The 20,635-nt window shown below is 48.4% G+C and overlaps 1 protein-coding gene and 1 pseudogene across 1 annotated transcript; both read right to left on the bottom strand.

Moving 5' to 3' along the window:
* Positions 1–183: 183 nt before the first annotated feature.
* Positions 184–2,061, bottom strand: LOC135634038 (probable protein phosphatase 2C 35; annotated as a pseudogene).
* Positions 2,062–2,768: 707 nt separating this feature from the next.
* LOC135632558 (uncharacterized) lies at positions 2,769–19,459 on the bottom strand. Its single transcript, XM_065141168.1, has 5 exons — positions 19,132–19,459; positions 18,861–18,998; positions 17,450–18,787; positions 14,621–16,734; positions 2,769–4,423 (listed from the first exon to the last, which is right to left on the bottom strand). Exons 4-5 carry the CDS (start codon positions 16,088–16,090, stop codon positions 2,876–2,878), a joined length of 3,018 nt encoding a protein of 1,005 aa, XP_064997240.1. The 5' UTR covers positions 16,091–16,734; positions 17,450–18,787; positions 18,861–18,998; positions 19,132–19,459; the 3' UTR covers positions 2,769–2,875.
* Between the last annotated feature and the right edge of the window lie 1,176 nt (positions 19,460–20,635).

Here is a 20,635-nt window from a genome sequence, read left to right as displayed (position 1 = left end):
ATTGCGGTCACAATGAGCCGACATCTTATCTCCGAACCCTGCGCGTGGCCTCGGCGATTTCCAGCCACTTTTGTTTCCGACTCGAATCACGGCTACCGATCATATAACTTTCAACAAAATTAGATGTGATCAGTGGATGTCACAAAAACACATTGGTGATGCAATTCTATCGCATCATCAATTCATCGTCTTTATAATCCTCGCACAGAAATGAGGCAACATTCATGTGGAATAAGAGGTTCTTTGTTCCATCTCCATTTAATTTTAATTTCGTAGTATATTTCGATGTAAATTTAGTATTCTGTGCGTTTCTTTTTTTTATTATGTTAAATTTAAATAGCGTACATAATAATATACTAATAAGATAGAAATACATATTGCCATTAGCGATCATCATCATCATCGTTATGTAGTTGAATCCCCCTCAGCCAAATCTTTTAGTTGCACGATGATGATGGTGATATCATCGGTTCTTCGTCCAAGCCATCGTCCATGCCGTAACCACGACCGGTAAGACCGGGCAGCAATGGCAGAACAGGCATCCCGAGGATCCGCGAAACAGGACACCTGCGATAACAGGCATGTATCTGTAAGAGACAACGAAGAGAGCTCAAACGAAGCTACGATTCCTACTGTACCATGTCGACCACGGCTTGACTTGAGAGGAAGTCGAAGACCCCATCGCTGGCCACCACGAAGAACGAATGGTTCGCGGTTAGTTTCACCACCTTCAGCTCCGGCACAGCGATCAAGCCGACGCTCTCCAAGTCCGAGTCTCCGAAGCTCCTCGATAAAGCCAATCCGAAGTCCCGCCCCCACAGCCTCGGTGTGTTGGGTATGTATGTCTCCTCATCGTCGCTCCAGCTCCGTTCGTCGGGATCCTCCTCCCCCGACACCCTCGCCCCGTACTGCCTCAACCTCTCGCGCTCGTCCTCCCGGAGCGGCTTATGGTCGCTCGACAGGTCCTCCGCCACCACGCGATCTCCGTCCCAAACGCCTGCCACCGCCCGCGAGTCCCCCACGTTCGCCACGACGAGGGTGTCCCCCCGAACGAGAACTGTGATCGCGGTGGTGCCGCTCGAGGAATCGTCGATCACGCTGTCGTGGAGCGCCATGTTCGTGGCGGCGAAGGCCGAGCGGTATGCTTCCGTGGTGTTTTCCCACAGGCGAGGGTCACCGGCCAAGATGTCCGTGAGCCTGTCGCGGACGAACGCGGAGCACTGGGCGCCGAGGTCGCCGTGGCCGTCGAACACGCCGACGAAGTGGAGGTCCGGGTTGCCCTGGAATTGCGTCTTCACGTAGAAGCTGTCCTGGTTGGCGCGGTCCGGCCTGCCGGGGTAGTAGCCCCGCTGCGTGAGGGAGGAGTACTGCAGGCGGAGGCCGGCGCATGGGACGGCATGGAGCCGAGCGAGGCTCCGGAGAGGACGTGGCGAACCCTGTGGAGCGGGGCAATCGAGGGGTCGTATTCGTGGACTCGGGAAGGGTCAGCGGCGGCGTGGGTGGAATGGCAGTGGACGCAGCAGTTGCAGCGGCTGCGGCACCACTTCTTGTAATGGCCAAAGCACTCGACATGCACACATGCCATCCTAAGTGGTACAACTTCAAGCTTCCAATGAAGAAGATTATACGACGAACTCTTTCTCTAGTTCGTAGCTACATCTGATACGGGTAATCTGCAGCACCTGATAAGGCTCAAAAAGATGGGCAGAGAACAAGTGAATAAGCAACAGTGACACGAGAATTGAGTAACCAACAGGGCCAAGAAAGGATGACCAGTTAATTAGGTAAGGGAATAAAGAACGTTAGGCCAACAGTTGAGTGTTGCCCGGGGTCAGCTGAGGAAGACGAAGGCAGCAAGAGAAGTATCAGCATGTCGTGATGCAGGTTCGGAAAGGAGAAGTATCAGATGGAAGTCAAACACCAATCAAACAATCATAATAACTCGAAACATAATAAAATCTAATTACAACTCCTCGACAAATACTTTGCAGCTAATCTGCTGCTCATTCTTAAGTGCACTCGAAAGGAAGATCGCACCCATATTTATTGTTTAAACTCATGATAAACAAATACTTATATTATCTTAACACTCTCCCTTAATACCAATATATCTAATAACGGTGAAAGATCAATACAACCATATCAATCATCTTTACAAATACCTTTCATGATGTGCAGAATGAAGCAATAAATATCTTTGATATGTAGAATTTAACTGCTAAAGCTTCGATCAGTACATGGAGGGTGAATCTGGATGGCAAGACATCCAACACATAGAATTGTCATTACAAGATATATAAGTGAATAACAACATACTTTAAGAGAAAAAGGGAAGCACAACACATCATAGGAGGAAAAGATAACCTTGAAAGTTAGTATGTCTAGAAAGAATTATCAGCATGGTTCATAAGATGACAATGGCCACATAAGATGGATCTGAATTGGTAATTCCTTGCATGAGCAACATGTGACATGTAGAACCAGATGGATAAGAGAATCTAAAACAAATACTTGAGTGTCAACCATACTAACTTCAAGCAAGTCAAGATCCATTGTTGTCCTAACTTGGACTGTGCTAATCCAAGTGGAGCCGACCTCAGCTGTCCCGTCTTGTCTATTTGGCACGTCGACCCAGATGGACTCATAAATTATTATATCACATCACATATAAAAGATCAAAAAGATGATCTATTGATTCATGTGTACTTTGACAGATTGATCATTGTCAGGGAACTATGAAGATGTAAAGGTATTCGTCCAATTTCACCTAACAAGAAGAAGCCAAGTGATGATATCATTTATTTCGCCAAACAATTTCTGACGCATAACGTGTGCTACATTATTAGTGGAGGAAAACAAGTCATACATTCATCTCCTATTCCTTCGCTTTTGTTGCCACCAATTCAATCAATCGTGTCACGTTCTCATACGAAGAACCTCCCTCCATCATCGCTTTCCGTGCCTTCTCTCCAAATTCTTCAGCTCTCCTTCTCCTCTCTTCTCCCTCCTGCCCTCCGTCCATCAACCTCTCCACGGCCTTAGCGACTTCCTCCCTCGAGATCCGCGCTCCCTCTTCCGGCGATTGCCTCATCTGCTGCATGGAGGTCTTGACGCCCACCGCGACTCCGATCCCGAGCACATCCACGATCAACTTCTCGTTGAGGAATTGCTCCGAGAAGAGCGGCCATGTCGCCATCGGTACGCCCGCACTCGCGCTCTCCAGCGTCGAGTTCCACCCGCAGTGCGTCAAGAAACCACCCACCGCCGGGTGCGACAGGATCATCACCTGCGGCGCCCACCCCCTGATCAAGAGACACTTTGAGTCACCTTCTTTCTCGAGCTTCTCTTGCAGCCATTGGTCTACTGCGCCCGGAAACCTTTCCAGGCCATTGATGACCCAGATGAATGGCCTGTTTGAGGCGAGCAGACCGTAGCCGAGCTCCATCAGTTGTGCGGGTGCGAAGCTGCCGACGCTACCGAAACTGACGTAGATCACGGACCGTGGCTTCATCGAATCAAGCCAATCTAAGCATCGGCTTGCATCCACTGACAGCTTCTTACCCCTATTAGCCATGTCCAACCTCCCTGATCTATAACACAGCGACACCGGTCCGATGGTGCACACCTTCTTCCCGGAGGCCGCCGCTAAGCGCTCGGAATATCCTGGCTCCAATTCGTCGACACTGTTGACGAGGACACCGTCCATGGCGAATTCGCCCTCTCGTACTTCATTGCACATCTCCGTGAAACGAGGCAACAACTGGAATTGAAGCGGTAGTTGCTGCCTGGCGATCTCGAAATGAAATGGCAAGCCTGGGAGCACGAAGGGCTCGGTCGGGGACGACGCGCGCTCATGGGGCCTGTAACAGTAGAGGTTGTGCATGCAAAGAAGTGCGAAGGAGCCAAAGCCTTGGAAGATGAAGCATGGAATGCCGAGCTCGCGAGCAACCTCCGGAGTCCACGGGTAGCACGCGCCACAGATGATGCAGCTCGGGGCGATCGTCTGCTCTCGAAGCAGCTCCTCCAGGGGCTGCCGCAGAAACTTGGATCCGCGGTAGAGGTTGGGCATCAAGTCCATGGAGGGTAGGCTGTCGCCGGTCTCGCAGCCCTCCGGGAGGCCCACCTCCACCGAGGGTAAGGGGAGGGTGGCGAAGCGGATGGGAAGACCCGAGCTGGCGATTTGGGCGATGGTCGGGCTCAGTCGAGCGGCACCGTCCCGCGTCATCACGACGGTGACGGTCACGCCACGCTCGGCGAGCAGGCGGCCGATGTCGATCATGGGAATCGTGTGGCTCATGCCCAGCCACGGGATGAGAACAAAGTGGAGGTTCCTAAGACCGGACTCCATGACTGCCTTGGTTGAGCGGTGAGTAGGAGCGAGTCTTGTTGAGGCACTAGCGGTTGGATAAGAGAATGCTTGGGAATGAGATCAAAGGGCTTCTCTTATAAAGCTTCCATGGCACCATCAGATGAGGAGTGGTATTACGACAGACGGAAAGAGAATTCCATGACAGATTCTAACACTATGGAGCCATGAACGAAATTTCTGAAACGTCTCACAAAGCCTCGCCTCAGTGGACGTCAACGGAAAACTCTCCTGCTATGACGACACAATGAAACCCATATCAGTACGTCAACATCGTGCCCCATTAACCATTGACCAGAAGGATAAATCAGACTCGGTAGACCAAACATACACGGCTGATGGAGCATGAGGCCACTATGACGAGCGAAGTGGTAGACAAAGAACAAGACGTGTCAAACTTGAAAGGGCTCATAGAGATGGACGCATATCATCTTTAACATTGTTGACCTCAACTCAAAGGTCAACAGGAGCAGGCCATGTCCCTGATAACATGATGTCGACATGGACCGCCTCCAAGTCCTCTTGAAAAAGTCCACTTTTCTTCGTCTAGTCTATCGGAGAAGGATCTATCCATCTTATCTTCCACTGTCACGATCCCTGTAGCAGACTAACTTTATCTTCCGCTTCCACTGTCACAACCCAATTTGTTGAATCATCACTCGTTGAAAATACTTAAATTGATAATAGTTCATCCATCGAATTCGTATAAATTAATCTATATTTTTATAGCATTCTGGATTAGGATTTTATTATAATCTCCTCCACTTAGAGACTTAACGGTATCCAAAATCTACTAGATTCACATGAGACTTAGATAGTAATAATCCATATTATGTTATAATCTCTCTGGGCTTAACATCCTCGTTAAAGCCTAACATAGTTAGAATCTGAGGTCTAATCTAGTGGTGATTCCACCTTATGATGCACCCTCTAATCTTGTCCACGAATGACCCTATTTTGATCAAGATGGATAGACCTAGTAAATTACTATTGAAATGAAATCTATATAAGGAAAATCTATATATAAGTATCCGAATGGAAACATGGCTTTCACAGTTTGGAATCAATAGATGATACAAAAAGGAGTAATAATATCATAAGAAATAAGAAAGAGACTCGTAGAAACTAAGAGTTTTTGTCTATTTTCTTTAATCCATGTTTATATCTATATAAACACATGAATTCACACAACGATGTGTTATCTGATTCTATCCACATATAATCTTCTAATCTCATTTATGGGTAACCATTTATTATTCGATGCTCTCATCATGTTTAATACTATTCAGGCCTGACACCATTTGTTATGACTCTGACATGATAAAATAATTGACCTAGTAACTTCAATAAGTCTACATTCATTAGATCTAAGTTAATCTAATTCTTTTATTCGCTTCTACTTTCAATGTTGGGTTAAACCGTGATTGACATGATAATTATCACATAAACAACCACATATTATTTTGTAGGTTCAATCTGCATTTTGTAAAACTAACATAATTCACTTAAAAAGTACAGCAAAAGAATTAAATATCAAAATGAATTAAGTAAAACCGCACAATGCTCTGTTGTGTGTGCTTAATTGATTATTGAACCATTCTTTACCTTTGAATCATTTATTAGTATCTGTCCAAGCTCTTACAATTATCTTTGTGTGCACATCGGCCGTGATAATTTTGTTAGTGCATTAGCTTATTAACTTCATTTTCTTTTCTAGGTAGTATTAGAGGTAGACCAAAAAATTTACCAAAGGATAATTTGACAACCTAAAAAAGATAATAAAACAGAAAAATAAAAGAGACAACGACACCAGATTTATGTGGTTCGATCAATTGACCTACGTCCACGGACGAGCAAAACTCTACTATAAAATGGACAATTATAAATATCTTAGGAAAATATTTTTACACCATAAAATACCTGAAACTACTAAATAAGAAAAGTCCAAACTATAAGCCCAAACTATTTTAACTAAGTGTGGACTTAATAGAAATTAAACCCTTTCTTATGTGATATATTTAGCTTCAAAGCGAAGACCCTTATTTAACGTTACAATAAGAGATAACATACTTGATTTTTTCGATATGAGACTACGTGCGATTTGCCAAACTAACATATAGCATAAACAAATTCTCGTAGATAACATCTGTTGCTGCAAGCAGAAAGCAGAGGGATTAGTATCTAACCTTTCTGCAGGACCGATCTCCTCTTCTGCATTTATGTGTTATGATCAAAATATAAACAGCAGAACTTATGTGTTTCCACAACCGCTGATCTGATTTGCAGCAAGCTAACAACAAAAAAAACAATTGTTAAAATAGTAGTTGTAATGCAACAACAGCAGCAAAGCTTGAAAGGATTACAACTCTGAGCCGAGTGCAACATATCTCGAGAGAAGAAATTGTTTCTTTCATAGCTATTCAAACAAGTTCCCATTTTCATGCAAGAAGAAAAGCCTAGAGAATTCATCAAGAAGACACATATCTCATGCTTTTTGGTACTCTGGATATTCCTTTGAATAACATATACAGAGGTAGGGATCTGGAACGAAGACTTCTAATGAAAGAGATATGACAAAAACAATAGTTTTTAGTTCAAATATTTTATCTGGCATTCAGTATGAAAGACAGAGGCCATTGCAAAATCCATGAAGTGAAAGAGCCTCTTTTTTTTTCCATTCTTGCCGCCAGCCTAAAATCCACTAGAGACAAAGGCCAGTCCAAAATTTATGAAGTGAGACAGACTTCTTTGCCATAAGCCTAAAATCCAGTAGAGTTCTAATTTTTGATGCAGTTAATGTGCTTACTCATGAAGGCTCAATAGATGCACTACACATTTCTTATTCAAAAGGAATAAAAAATGTGTAGTTCATCCAAAACCTGGTTAGCAGCAATAAAACTACTAAATTCAAGAATTTGACGTTAGAGGCCCACAATTGTTCTCCTCTTTGCTATTTGTTTGAGTAGCCTGGCAATAAACAACATACCAAAGCCACCAGATGATAGTTCAAACTCTAATCAGAATAGGTGGTAACTTACCTTCACAAAACTCCTACATGATGAAGTAACTTGATTACAACGCGCTTGTTTCAGCTTGAGGCATCTTCTCGATGACTCTTCCAAATTCATCACGATCAACCAAGATATTCGATTCAAACAAGCACTGCTGCGAAGTAAGCTTAGCCTTCAGCTCGAGCACCATACATCCTACTAAGACCTCCTCTGTGCTGCAGCTTCAGCTCGAGCACCATACATCCTACTAAGGCCAGATCCGCCTGGGTTGACTAACTTCCGAGCGTCTTATGGTCTTTGCGGACCACGCCAAAGACCGCGACAGGGAAATCCCCTTACAGCTTAGCCTTCGGCGCCGAGGCCGTCCTACCCGTTGAGGCAAGGATTACCACCCCACGGACGGGATCTTACGATGAAGGGACGTCGGCTGAAGGACTCCGAGCCGGATTGGACTTGCTCGAGGAAAGGCGAGCCAACGTGCACCTGAAGGACCTATCCTACAAAAGAGCCGTCGTCAGGATTTACAATAGAAGGGTCCGCCCCCGACCTATCAAGTTGAACGACCTAGTGCTGCGCAGGGTCGAGGTACGTAACCCAACCCAAGCGCATGGTAAACTCACTCCCAAATGGGAAGGACCTTATCAGGTCATCGAGATTGTCCGACCGGGCACATACCGGCTCGCGACGATAGCTGGCTCTTCTTTGCCGAGAACATGGAACGTCCAAAACCTTAAAAAGTTTTTCGTCTGAGAAGGTGGAATATTGGCAATACACAAGAGAAGAAAATTTTCTTTTATTCAAGAAAAACTGGGACTACAAGACTCGACCTTGACTTACACGATCAGACCAACACCCAAAATTATTACAAGTTTCTACCCTAACCGTCAGAGCCCCCGACACTATCGTCGAAGGGAACTTCGTCCGGCATACCTACGTCTAGGTCCTCGGGGAACGAGGCGAAGGGATCCTCCTCGACTTCCAGTCCGGGATGGCGCGTTCTGAACCGGCCCAGGGCAATCCGGTACCCGTACTCGTAAGTAACCTGCCCTGACCGGACCAGCCCGAGCTAAAAGCCCGAGGACTGTTTGTAGTCCTCGATTATCTTCTTGTTTTTCTCTGACCGCTGATCCCGCTCAGCAGCTAGGGCCTCGGAAGCCCCCTTTGCCTCGACCAGGGCCCCCTCTAGTTTTTGCGTAATGGTGATCGCCTCGTTCCGGGCCAGACGTGCCTCGATCCGAGTCACTCTTAGGAGCCCTTCATTTTTTTCTTCAGCCGCCTTCACCTTAGATTTAAGGCGAAGGACCTCCGCCTCCAGTGCCGAGGTGCTAGTCATAGGTGCCCAGCAAGCCAATCACATGAGTGATGAAACGTGTGACTTGATACAGAATCTTTTTGCTTATTATATTTTGGCGTATATCACTTTATAACTATTGCATAAATGCATATATATATTGTGATGTCCTTGGATTTGTGCAATGAGAATCAGATTGTGATGAGATCACGATAATGAGATCGATTCACCTTTAAACACATATCCTAAATAATCCCGGTCATAGGTTACTCGAGAGGGACATCGTGATAACCGGATAGACTGGTGTGCTGTATACCCGTCCATATGATGGATGCAGCTGGTCTCATAGCTGCTCGTGTAGGGACACTAGGGATACAGTACAGGTGCTCATTGGAGAATGAGTTCACTGATTGATCCGCTTACGGAATGCTGGATGGTTGATGATGCCTTATTGTCAGACAGCGATTCCGTAGTCCTAGTGGTGTATCTGGTCCTTAGACTTGAGACACCAAGGATGTCCTGTATGAGTGCTCCACTCTTTGATACCAGACTTATAAGTTTGGTTGTCCCAGATCTAGTACAGTTGGTCATTGGGAGTGGTAGTCGACCTTACGAGGGGTATTGAGTGTCGATAGAGGATCATCCACTCTCGGCGTCATGAGAGGAATATCCCATGTGTTCTTGCTCAGACAAATCCCTGGCCAGGGTCATTCGGGTTGAGAGAGAAAGAGTTCTCTGGGAGAATCCGATTAGAGCGAGACTCGAGTAGAAACCGTATGGGTCTGACAACACCATGCTCGATATACGGTCTCTGGGATATTAGATGGATGAGGGACTATAAGTATACGGTAACTGAGGACAGGCAGGTCCAATGGATTGGATTCCCCTGTATCGTCTGGGGACTATGGCGTAGTGGCCTAATACGTCCGTAGTCGATGAGTCGAGTGAATTATTACAGAGATAATAATTCACTGAGTTAAAAGGAGTTCTGACATGTATGACTCACGGCCAGCTCGATATTGGGCCTAGAGGGTCACACACATATGGTAGGCATTGCGATGAGTAGAGGTTCGGATATGAGATATCCGACGGAGCCCTTGTCTTATTGGATGCAGATCCAATACCCACTAGGGGAGGACCCATTAGGGTTTGACACGGGACCTCTATAAATAGGAGGGATTCAAAGCCTCATAGGCTAGAGCCTTTGCTTGCTTTTCCTATTCTCCTCTCCCTCTCCATCTCAGAGCAGGCCTGGAGTTTTGAGGAGCGTCGTTGCAACCCTGCTGTGTGGATCACCGCTAGAGAGGAGGACGCTTGATCTCCTTCACCCTCTCCTAAGGATCTGCAAGGAAATAGGGATATACGATCTCCCTAGGTAACACAACCTACTCTATACGTAGTTTTAAGTTTCGCGGATTTTGCGAACCAATCTTCGCACGACGACGAACATCTCTTTGGGAATCGGGGATTTTGTTTTCTTGTTCTTCCGCTGCGCATGTGATGTCGCCCCCAAGATTTCCCAACATGAGGTACGTTGATCGGCCGCCGTCGCCTCAGACTTGAGGCGCGTCACTTCCGCCTCCAGTTCTGAGGAACGCTGCTCGGCTGTCGCGACCGCCTCTAGAGTCGCTCCCGCACGGACCTCCTAGAGCTGCTTGCGCAGCTCGACGTTCCGGTCGCACAGAATGTCGAGGGCCCGACCTACGTCACGAACACGGTCTGCCAACGCTATAGTGTAATGTTGGCCCTACAAAGAAAAAGTCAGAACTGACGCCGCCCGGGTATAAAGTCGGGGTCCGATGGTGAGACACTTACCCACAGCAACGACTTGGCATATTTGCCCAGCAAAACATCCGAGGGCATGGTGTACAGCTCACGAGCCATGTCAGGGTGAAGCCCGCCTCGGATGAACACGGCCGCAACCTCCCCGTCGGCCCATACCCGAGTCTCACTGGTCAATCCCGCCCAACAGGCCACCAACTGACCGGAGGGTTGGCCCTCCGAAAGCTCGCCCATCAAACGAGCCTAATAAGACTCGTTCTACGCCCCCGTAGGGAGGCGGCACAAATCACGGATAGAAGGCTCCCTAGGCGCTTTCCCTACCCCCTCGTTGCTCGGCCCAACCTCCCCCCGACTAAGTCCTCGTCGCCGGTCATGCGTGCCCGGTTCAACAACGACCTCAAATGGCCGAGCCCCCGGCGGATTTGATTTCTTCTGGGCGGCGATCTTGGCCTTTTTCCGAGGACGGCCAGCCTCAAGCTCCACCGGCGCCTCCCTCAAGCCGATATCCGGACCGGCCGGATGACGCGGGGATGTGATCGACAAAGAGCGCCCTCCACGTACAGCAACGAGATTCACCATCTCTGCATAAAAACATCGACATCGGTCAGAACGTCGAAAACACAAAACCCTGCCACTACCCGCTAAAGGCATACCTCGAGGCACCGGGCTCAGACCCGCTTCGACCGGTCACACCTCGATCATCTTCCGGATGACTCGGGAGGCCGGAAGAATATCCTTACGTCTTCGAAGGGCCTAGCGCTTCTCGTCGTTCAGGGCCGGGGCGGTGTTGTCGACTGCACGTGCCGCCCACCGGAGCCCAAAGCTTCAGCCCTCTGGATGGCATACGTAGAAGAAATGCTCCTTCCACCCTTTGTTGTTGGAAGGAGCCCCGCTGACCCGGAAGCCCGGTCGGGCGGACATATAGTAACCCCCCGACCCCTTGGAAAGACGGAAGCAGGAGAGGAAAAGGGATCGGCTCGGGGTAACGCTGGAGTAGTGACATTCCCCGAGGAACGCCACTAGATAGTGCCAGGAATTCGGCGCCATCTGAGAAGGAGAAATGCGCCACCACGAGACACACGAACTTATGACTGGATGAAGAGGGAGGCGCAACCCGACCTCGAAGGCGTCCAGGGTTAGGGCGAAGCCCCTAGAGATAGGGTCATACACCCGATGCCCCGGCTCAGGGGCAACGAGCGTGAATTCCGCTGGGATATCGTAACGATCCCGGAGGGAGTCGAGCGATGACTCGCTCACAGTTGAGTTGAGATCATGCGGCCACATTAACGATTCGAGGCCTCGGGCAGCCCTCTCGTCGGACGACGAGCGGGAACTCACTAGCAACGCCCTCTCTCCGACATTACCGGAGGTGGAAGGCGAGGAAGAAGAGGGCAGAGAAGGAGGAGAAGCCATCCTTACCAAATCTTGGAAAGGAAGGTGGGACGGCCGATGGGTGCGAAACAAGGTCGCCCGGAGAGATGATTGAACAAATGCAAGTATCAGGGCGTGCAGGAAGCCGACTGCACGCTATTTATAGGCCACATCTCGCCAAAACGGCGACCCTTCCTCTCCTGAAGTGCACTGCGTCCGTAGACCACAACGTCACTTTGCCATAAATATGGCCTGACGTGGCAGCCAACTATCGCGCGGTGCGAGTACGGAAGCGCTAATCATATCAGCCTCGAAAGCCAGCGACTCCCGAAAGTGACGATCCCTTGAGCTTCCCTAGGAAGGAAGTAACCTGGCCACTCGTGCCCGCACACGGCTGAGCAATAGATCGCTGATCAAAACCAAGTCGCTCGTCAGCTACCGACTGCCTGAGTATGCCTCTACGCGGCCAGCCCGCCTACATCGTGCCTCTCGGTCGCATGACGCCCGAGGCCACACCCACGCGGTCAGCCCGCCTGCGTCATGCTCCTCGGCCGCATGGCGCCCGAGGCCACACCTGCGCGGCCAGCCCGCCTGCGTCGTGCTCCTCGGCCGCATGGCGCCCGAGGCACGCCTGCGCGGCCAGCCGACCTACGTCGTGCTCCTCGGTTGCATGATGCCCGAGGCCATACCCGCGCGGTCAGCCCGCGTGCGTCGTGCTCCTTGGCTCCACGCTCCCCGGGACACACCTGCGCGGCCAGCCTGACTGCATCGTGCTCCTCGGTCGTATGACGCCAGAGGCCACACCTGCGCGGCCAGCCCACCTGCGACGTGCTCATCGGCTCCGTGCTCCCCGAGACACACCTGCGCGGCTAGCCCGCCTGCATCATGCTCGTCGGTCGCATGGCGCCCGAGGCCACGCCTACGCGGCCAGCCCGCCTGCGTCGTGCTCCTCGGCCGCATGATGCCCGAGGCCACACCCGCGCGGTCAGCCCGCCTGTGTCGTGCTCCTCGGCTCCATGCTCCCCGGGACACACCTGCGCGGCCAGCTCGCCTGCATCGTGCTCCTCGATCGTATGACGCCCGAGGCCACACCTGCGCGGTCAGCCCGCCTGCGTCGTGCTCCTCGACTCCGTGCTCCCCGAGACACACCTGCGCGGCCAGCTTGCCTGCGTCGTGCTCCTCGGCCGCATGATGCCCGAGGCCACACCCACGCGGTCAGCCCGCCTGCGTCGTGCTTCTCGGCTCCATGCTCCTCGAGACCGCGCCTGCCAGCCCGCCTGAAAGCTGAAGCCATGCCTCGGACTCCCATTACAATGACCGACCGACGCATAGCTTCTTTCCGAGGGGGAATATGATGAGGATAGTAATTATGATGAGACTCGGCTGACGTCAGATGACGCCTCACGCCTCGATCGACGTGACAACACCTGGTCAAATGGACCAGAACGCTGGTCGAGGCGCATTTACGCCTGCTCAGGCTTGATTCTTCACGCCACGCCAACACTAGTATCAGACGTCACCACCCTACCCCCTGCAAGCGGGTACATCAGGAAATAATAAACTTCCCTATAAGTACCCTCGCATTCCGAACGGGAGAAGGGGGAGAAAAAAAATAACTTCTTCATCTGACTTCCCCTTTACATCGACTAACTTGATCGTCGGAGGGGTCGGGCTGAGCACCCCGACCCGACCTTCGTGTAGGATAACCAATTAATTAGGTAAGGGAATAAAGAACGTTAGGCCAACAGTTGAGTGTTGCCCGGGGTCAGCTGAGGAAGACGAAGGCAGCAAGAGAAATATCAGCATGTCGTGATACAGGTTCGGAAAGGAGAAGTATCAGATGGAAGTCAAACACCAATCAAACAATCATAATAACTCGAAACATAATAAAATCTAATTACAACTCCTCGACAAATACTTTGCATCTAATCTGCTGCTCATTCTTAAGTGCACTCGAAAGGAAGATCGCACCCCTATTTATTGTTTAAACTCATGATAAACAAATACTTATATTATCTTAACACTCTCCCTTAATACCAATATATCTAATAACGGTGAAAGATCAATACAACCATATCAATCATCTTTACAAATACCTTTCATGATGTGCAGAATGAAGCAATAAATATCTTTGATATGTAGAATTTAACTGCTAAAGCTTCGATCAGTACATGGAGGGTGAATCTGGATGGCAAGACATCCAACACATATAGAATTGTCATTACAAGATATATAAGTGAATAACAACATACTTTAAGAGAAAAAGGGAAGCACAACACATCATAGGAGGAAAAGATAACCTTGAAAGTTAGTATGTCTAGAAAGAATTATCAGCATGGTTCATAAGATGACAATGGCCACATAAGATGGATCTGAATTGGTAATTCTTTGCATGAGCAACATGTGACATGTAGAACCAGATGGATAAGAGAATCTAAAACAAATACTTGAGTGTCAACCATACTAACTTCAAGCAAGTCAAGATCCATTGTTGTGCTAATCCAAGTGGAGCCGACCTCAGCTGTCCCGTCTTGTCTATTTGGCACGTCGACCCAGATGGACTCGTAAATTATTATATCACATCACATATAAAAGATCAAAAAGATGATCTATTGATTCATGTGTACTTTGACAGATTGATCATTGTCACGGAACTATGAAGATGTAAAGGTATTCGTCCAATTTCACCTAACAAGAAGAAGCCAAGCGATGATATCATTTATTTCGCCAAACAATTTCTGACGCATAACGTGTGCTACATTATTAGTGGAGGAAAACAAGTCATACATTCATCTCCTATTCCTTCGCTTTTGTTGCCACCAATTCAATCAATCGTGTCACGTTCTCATACGAAGAACCTCCCTCCATCATCGCTATCCGTGCCTTCTCTCCAAATTCTTTAGCTCTCCTTCTCCTCTCTTCTCCCTCCTGCCCTCCGTCCATCAACCTCTCCACGGCCTTAGCGACTTCCTCCCTCGAGACCCGCGCTCCCTCTTCCGGCGATTGCCTCATCTGCTGCATGGAGGTCTTGACGCCCACCTCGACTCCGATCCTGAGCACATCCACGATCAACTTCTCGTTGAGGAATTGCTCCGAGAAGAGCGGCCATGTCGCCATCGGTACGCCCGCACTCGCGCTCTCCAGCGTCGAGTTCCACCCGCAGTGCGTCAAGAAACCACCCACCGCCGGGTGCGACAGGATCATCACCTGCGGCGCCCACCCCCTGATCAAGAGACACTTTGAGTCACCTTCTTTCTCGAGCTTCTCTTGCAGCCATTGGTCTACTGCGCCCGGAAACCTTTCCAGGCCATTGATGACCCAGATGAATGGCCTGTTTGAGGCGAGCAGACCGTAGCCGAGCTCCATCAGTTGTGCGGGTGCGAAGCTGCCGAAGCTACCGAAACTGACGTAGATCACGGACCGTGGCTTCATCGAATCAAGCCAATCTAAGCATCGGCTTGCATCCACTGACAGCTTCTTACCCCTATTAGCCATGTCCAACCTCCCTGATTTATAACACAGCGACACCGGTCCGATGGTGTACACCTTCTTCCCGGAGGCCGCCGCTAAGCGCTCGGCATATCCTGGCTCCAATTCGTCGACACTGTTGACGAGGACACCGTCCATGGCTAATTCGCCCTCTCGTACTTCATTGCAAATCTCCGTGAAACGAGGCAACAACTGGAATTGAAGTGGTAGTTGCTGCCTGGCGATCTCGAAATGAAATGGCAAGCCTGGGACTACGAAGGGCTCGGTCGGGGACGACGCGCGCTCATGGGGCCTGTAACAGTAGAGGTTGTGCATGCAAAGAAGTGCGAAGGAGCCAAAGCCTTGGAAGATGAAGCATGGAATGCCGAGCTCGCGAGCAACCTCCGGAGTCCACGGGTAGCGCGCGCCACAGATGATGCAGCTCGGGGCGATCGTCTGCTCTCGAAGCAGCTCCTCCAAGGGCTGCCGCAGAAACTTGGATCCGCGGTAGAGGTTGGGCATCAAGTCCATGGAGGGTAGGCTGTCGCCGGTCTCGCAGCCCTCCGGGAGGCCCACCTCCACCGACGGTAAGGGGAGGGTGGCGAAGCGGATGGGAAGACCCGAGCTGGCGATTTGGGCGATGGTCGGGCTCAGTCGAGCGGCACCGTCCCGCGTCATCACGACGGTGACGGTCACGCCACGCTCGGCGAGCAGGCGGCCGATGTCGATCATGGGAATCGTGTGGCTCATGCCCAGCCACGGGATGAGAACAAAGTGGAGGTTCCTAAGACCGGACTCCATGACTGCCTTGGTTGAGCGGTGAGTAGGAGCGAGTCTTGTTGAGGCACAAACGGTTGAGTACGAGTATGCTTGGGAATGAAATCAAAGGGCTTCTCTTATAAAGCTTCCAAGGCACCATCAGATGACGAGTGGTATTACGACAGACGGAAAGAGAATTCCATGACAGATTCTGACCCTATGGAGCCATGAACGAAATTTCTGAAACGTCTCACAAGCCTCGCCTCGGTGGACATCAACGCAAAACTCTCCTGCTATGACGACACTATGAAACCCATATCACTACGTCAACAACGTGCCCCATTAACCATTGACCAGAAGGATAAATCAGACTCGGTAGACCAAACATACACGGCTGATGGAGCTTGAGGCCACTATGACGAGCGAAGTGGTAGACTAAGAACAAGACGTGTCAAACTTGAAAGGGCTCATAGAGATGGACGCATATCATCTTTAACATTGTTGACCTCAACTCAAAGGTCAACAGGAGCAGGTCATCTTTAACATATGATGTCGACAAGGAACGCCTCCAAGGCCTCTTGAAAAAGTCCACTTTCCTTCGTCTAGTCTATCGGAGAAGGATCTATCCATCTGTAACTTCGACTGTCACGATCTTTGTAGCAGACTAACTTTACCTTACGCTTCCACTGTCACAACCACAAATTATTTTGTAGGTTCAATTTGCATTTTGTAAAACTAACATAATTCACTTAAAAAGTACAGCAAAAGAATTAAATATCAAAATGGATTAAGTAAAACCGCACATTCAATGCTCTTTTGTGTGTGCTTAATTGATTATTGAACCATTCTTTACCTTTGAATCATTTATTGGTATTTGTTCAAGCTCTTACAATTATCTTTGTGTGCACATCAGCCATGATAATTTTGTTAGTGCGTTAGCTTATTAACTTCATTTTCTTTTGCAGGTAGTATTAGAGTTGGCTTAAGAAATTTATCAAAGGATAATTTGACAACCAAAAAAAATAATAAAGCAGAAAAATAAAAGAGACAAAGACACCAAATTTATATGGTTTGATTAATTGATCTACATTCACGGACGGATGAGGAGTAAAACTCTGCTATAAACGTAAAATACCTGAAACTACTAAATAAGAAAAGTCCAAACTATAAGCCCAAACTATTTTAACTAAGTGTAGACTTAATAGAAATTAAACCCTTTCTTGTATGATGCATCTAGCTTCAAAACGCAGACCCTTATTTATCGTTACAATAAGAAATAACATACTTGATTTTTCCGATATAAGACAACGTGGGATTTGCCAAACTAACAGGTAGCATAAACAAATTCTCGTAGCTAACATCTATTGCTGCAAGCAGAAAGCAGAGGGATTAGTATCTAACCTTTCTGCAGGACCGATCTCCTCTTCTGCATTTATGTGTTATGATCAAAATATAAACAGCAGACGATGCAGAACTTATGTGTTTCCACAACCGCTGATCTGATTTGCAGCAAGCTAACAACAAAAAAACAATTGTTAAAAAAATAGTAGTTGTAATGCAACAACAGCAACAAAGCTTGAAAGGATTACAACTCTGAGCCGAGTGCAACATATCTCGAGAGAAGAAATTGTTTCTTTCATAGCTATTCAAACAAGTTCCCATTTTCATGCAAGAAGAAAAGCCTAGAGAATTCATCAAGAAGACACATATCTCATGCTTTTTGGTACTCTGGATATTCCCTTGAATAACATATACAGAGGTAGGGATCTGGAATGAAGACTTCTAATGAAAGAGATATGACAAAAACAATAGTTTTTAGTTCAAATATTTTATCTGGCATTCAGTATGAAAGACAGAGGCCATTGCAAAATCCATGAAGTGAAAGAGCCTCTTTTTTTTTCCATTCTTGCCGCCAGCCTAAAATCCACTAGAGACAAAGGCCAGTCCAAAATTTATGAAGTGAGACAGACTTCTTTGCCATAAGCCTAAAATCCAGTAGAGTTCTAATTTTTTGATGCAGTTAATGTGCTTACTCATGAAGGCTCAATAGATGCACTACACATTTCTTATTCAAAAGGAGTCACAGGCAGAACCATCTGAGGAACAATCTTAATTCTTCTATATATATGAAATTTAAAGAGTTGTATCCGGCTAGATAAAGGTAGAATAAAGAATCTAGTATTTGAAAAGATAATGTACTTGATGAGATCACCGAGAAAGCTGTGTTTAACAGAAATTCCTCGTCTCTGACAAGTATCCAAAACCTGGTTAGCAGCAATAGAAACTACTAAATTCAAGAATTTGACGTTAGAGACCCACAATTGTTCTCCTCTTTGCTATTTGTTTGAGTAGCCTGGCAATAAAAAACATACCAAAGCCACCAGATGATAGTTCAAACTCTAATCAGAATAGGTGGTAACTTACCTTCAAAAAACTCCTACATGATGAAGTAATGCCATGAACGAATCTAACTTGATTACAATGTGCTTGTTTCTGCCTGAGGCATCTTCTCGATGACTCTTCCAAATTCATCACGATCAACCAAGATATTCAATTCAAACAAGCTCACTGCGAAGTAAGCTTAGCCTTCAGCTCGAGCACCATACATCCTACTAAGACCTCCTCCTCTGTGCTGCAGCTTCATACATATATACCACTTACCTTGAGATCAGGCCTAGCTCTTCTGCCTCTTTCTGCAGCAATCTTAATGAGCTGACCTACTCCTTTCTGATCAAGCACCTGATTCCACACAGGAACAGATCAATCTCCCATAAGCAATAGAATAAGATTCTTTCATGGACTTGTGTTTTACCTCAAAGGGATCATTTTGGAGGATGCCTTTGGATAAGTAGATGGGAAGAAACTTGCGGACATCATCCCTACTGTATTCAAATGTCATCTGTGTGAGGTCATTTGTTCCAAAAGAGAAGAACTCTGCCTGCACAGCAATCTGCAAACATGAAGTTTTGATGTAGCAATATTTGCAGATATTGCTAGTAGGTTCAACTTGAAATCTTGAGAGTCAAGCTTATAACTCAGTTGTTGCATCGAAAGGAAGACACAGCCTTGGATACACAGTTTACCTCATCTGCAACAAGGGCAGCCCTTGGAACCTTGATCATGGTTCCGACCTTGTAGCTTATGGAGGTTCCCATCTCAGTGAAGACTTGCTGTGCCACTGTTCTTATCAGACTCACTTGATGCTCAAACTCCTGACACTCAAAAAGTCAAATAGATTCGGTGTTGAACACTCAAAAGTCAAGATAATGTAAGGTTCGTGCCTGAGGTGTTCCTGTGAGAGGAACCATTATCTTTGGCAAGACTTTCACTCCATGATTGCTCATGGAGATTGCAGCTTCAAATATGGCCCGTGCATGCATTTTGGTCAACTCCGGATATGATATGCCAAGCCTAACAGAAGAGTTCTTTCAGTGACAAGTGCAGAAATCATTCAACAAGCATTACAAGAAGAAAAGAGAGCATCGTTGGATCCAACCTGCAACCACGGAAACTGAGCATGGGATTCACTTCAGAGAGCTTCTCTATTCTTGAGAAGACTTCGTCCTCACTTGTGCCGGACTCGCGGCCAGTTCGGTGACGATGTCCTCGATGTTACCCTCTGGCCACGGCTTGACTTGAGAGGAAGTCAAAGAATGAATGGTTCGCGGTTAGTTTCACCACCTTCAGCTCCGGCACGGCAATCAAGCCGACGCTCTCCAAGTCCGAGTCTCCGAAGCTCCTCGATAAAGCCAATCCGAAGTCCCGCACCCACAGCCTCGGTGGGACAGGTCTGTATGTCTCCTTGTTGTCGCTCCAGCTCCATGCGTTGGGATCCTCCTCCCCTGGCACCATCGCCCCGTACTGCCTCAACCTCTCGCGCTCGTCCACCCGGAGCGGCTTATGGTCGCTCGACAGGTCCTCCGCCACCACACGATCTCCGTCCCAAACACCTGCCACCACCCGCGAGTCCCCCACGTTCGCCACGACGAGGGTGTCCCCCCGAACGAGAACTGTGACCGCGGTGGTGCCGCTCGAGGAATCGTCAATCTCACTGTCGTGGAGCGCCATGTTCGTGGCGGCGAAGGTCGAGCGGTATGCTTCCGTGGTGTTTTCCCACAGGTGAGGGTCACCGGCCAAGATGTCCGTGAGCCTGTCACGGACGAACGCGGAGCACTGGGCGTCGAAGTCTCCGTGGCCGTCGAACACGCCGAAGAAGTGGAGGTCCGGGTTGCCCTGGAATTGCATCTTCACGCAGAAGCTGTCCTCGTTGGCGCGGTCCGGCCAGCCGAGGTAGTAGCCCCGCTGCGTGAGGGAGGAGTATTGAAGGCGGAGGCCGACGCATGGGATGGCGGAGGAGCCGAGCGAGGCTCCGAACAGGACGTGGCGAACCCTGTGGGGCGGGGCAATCGAGGGGTCGTATTTGTGGACTCGGGAAGGGTCAACGGCGGCGTGGGTGGCATGGCAGTGGACGCAGCAGTTGCAGCGGCAGCGGCACCACTTCTTGTAATGGCCAAAGCACTCGACATGCACACATGCCATCCTAAGTGGTACAACTTCAAGCTTCCAATGAAGAAGATTATACGATGA

This window comes from Musa acuminata, chromosome BXJ3-3 (assembly GCF_036884655.1).
Source record: "Musa acuminata AAA Group cultivar baxijiao chromosome BXJ3-3, Cavendish_Baxijiao_AAA, whole genome shotgun sequence".
Lineage (NCBI taxonomy): Eukaryota > Viridiplantae > Streptophyta > Magnoliopsida > Zingiberales > Musaceae > Musa > Musa acuminata.
Note: the sequence above shows the minus strand (reverse complement) of the source record. Positions and strands in the feature narration are given on the sequence as shown.

What these genes read in the sequence shown, in the direction of transcription:
- LOC135632558 (XM_065141168.1), bottom strand. Translation starts at nt 16,090, where the DNA reads ATGGAGTCCGGTCTTAGGAACCTCCACTTTGTTCTCATCCCGTGGCTG. An exon ending in TGGCAACAAAAGCGAAGGAA is followed by an intron (nt 4,424 to 14,620) that starts TAGGAGATGAAT and finishes CTTTGATCTCAT; the next exon opens with TCCCAAGCATTCTCTTATCC.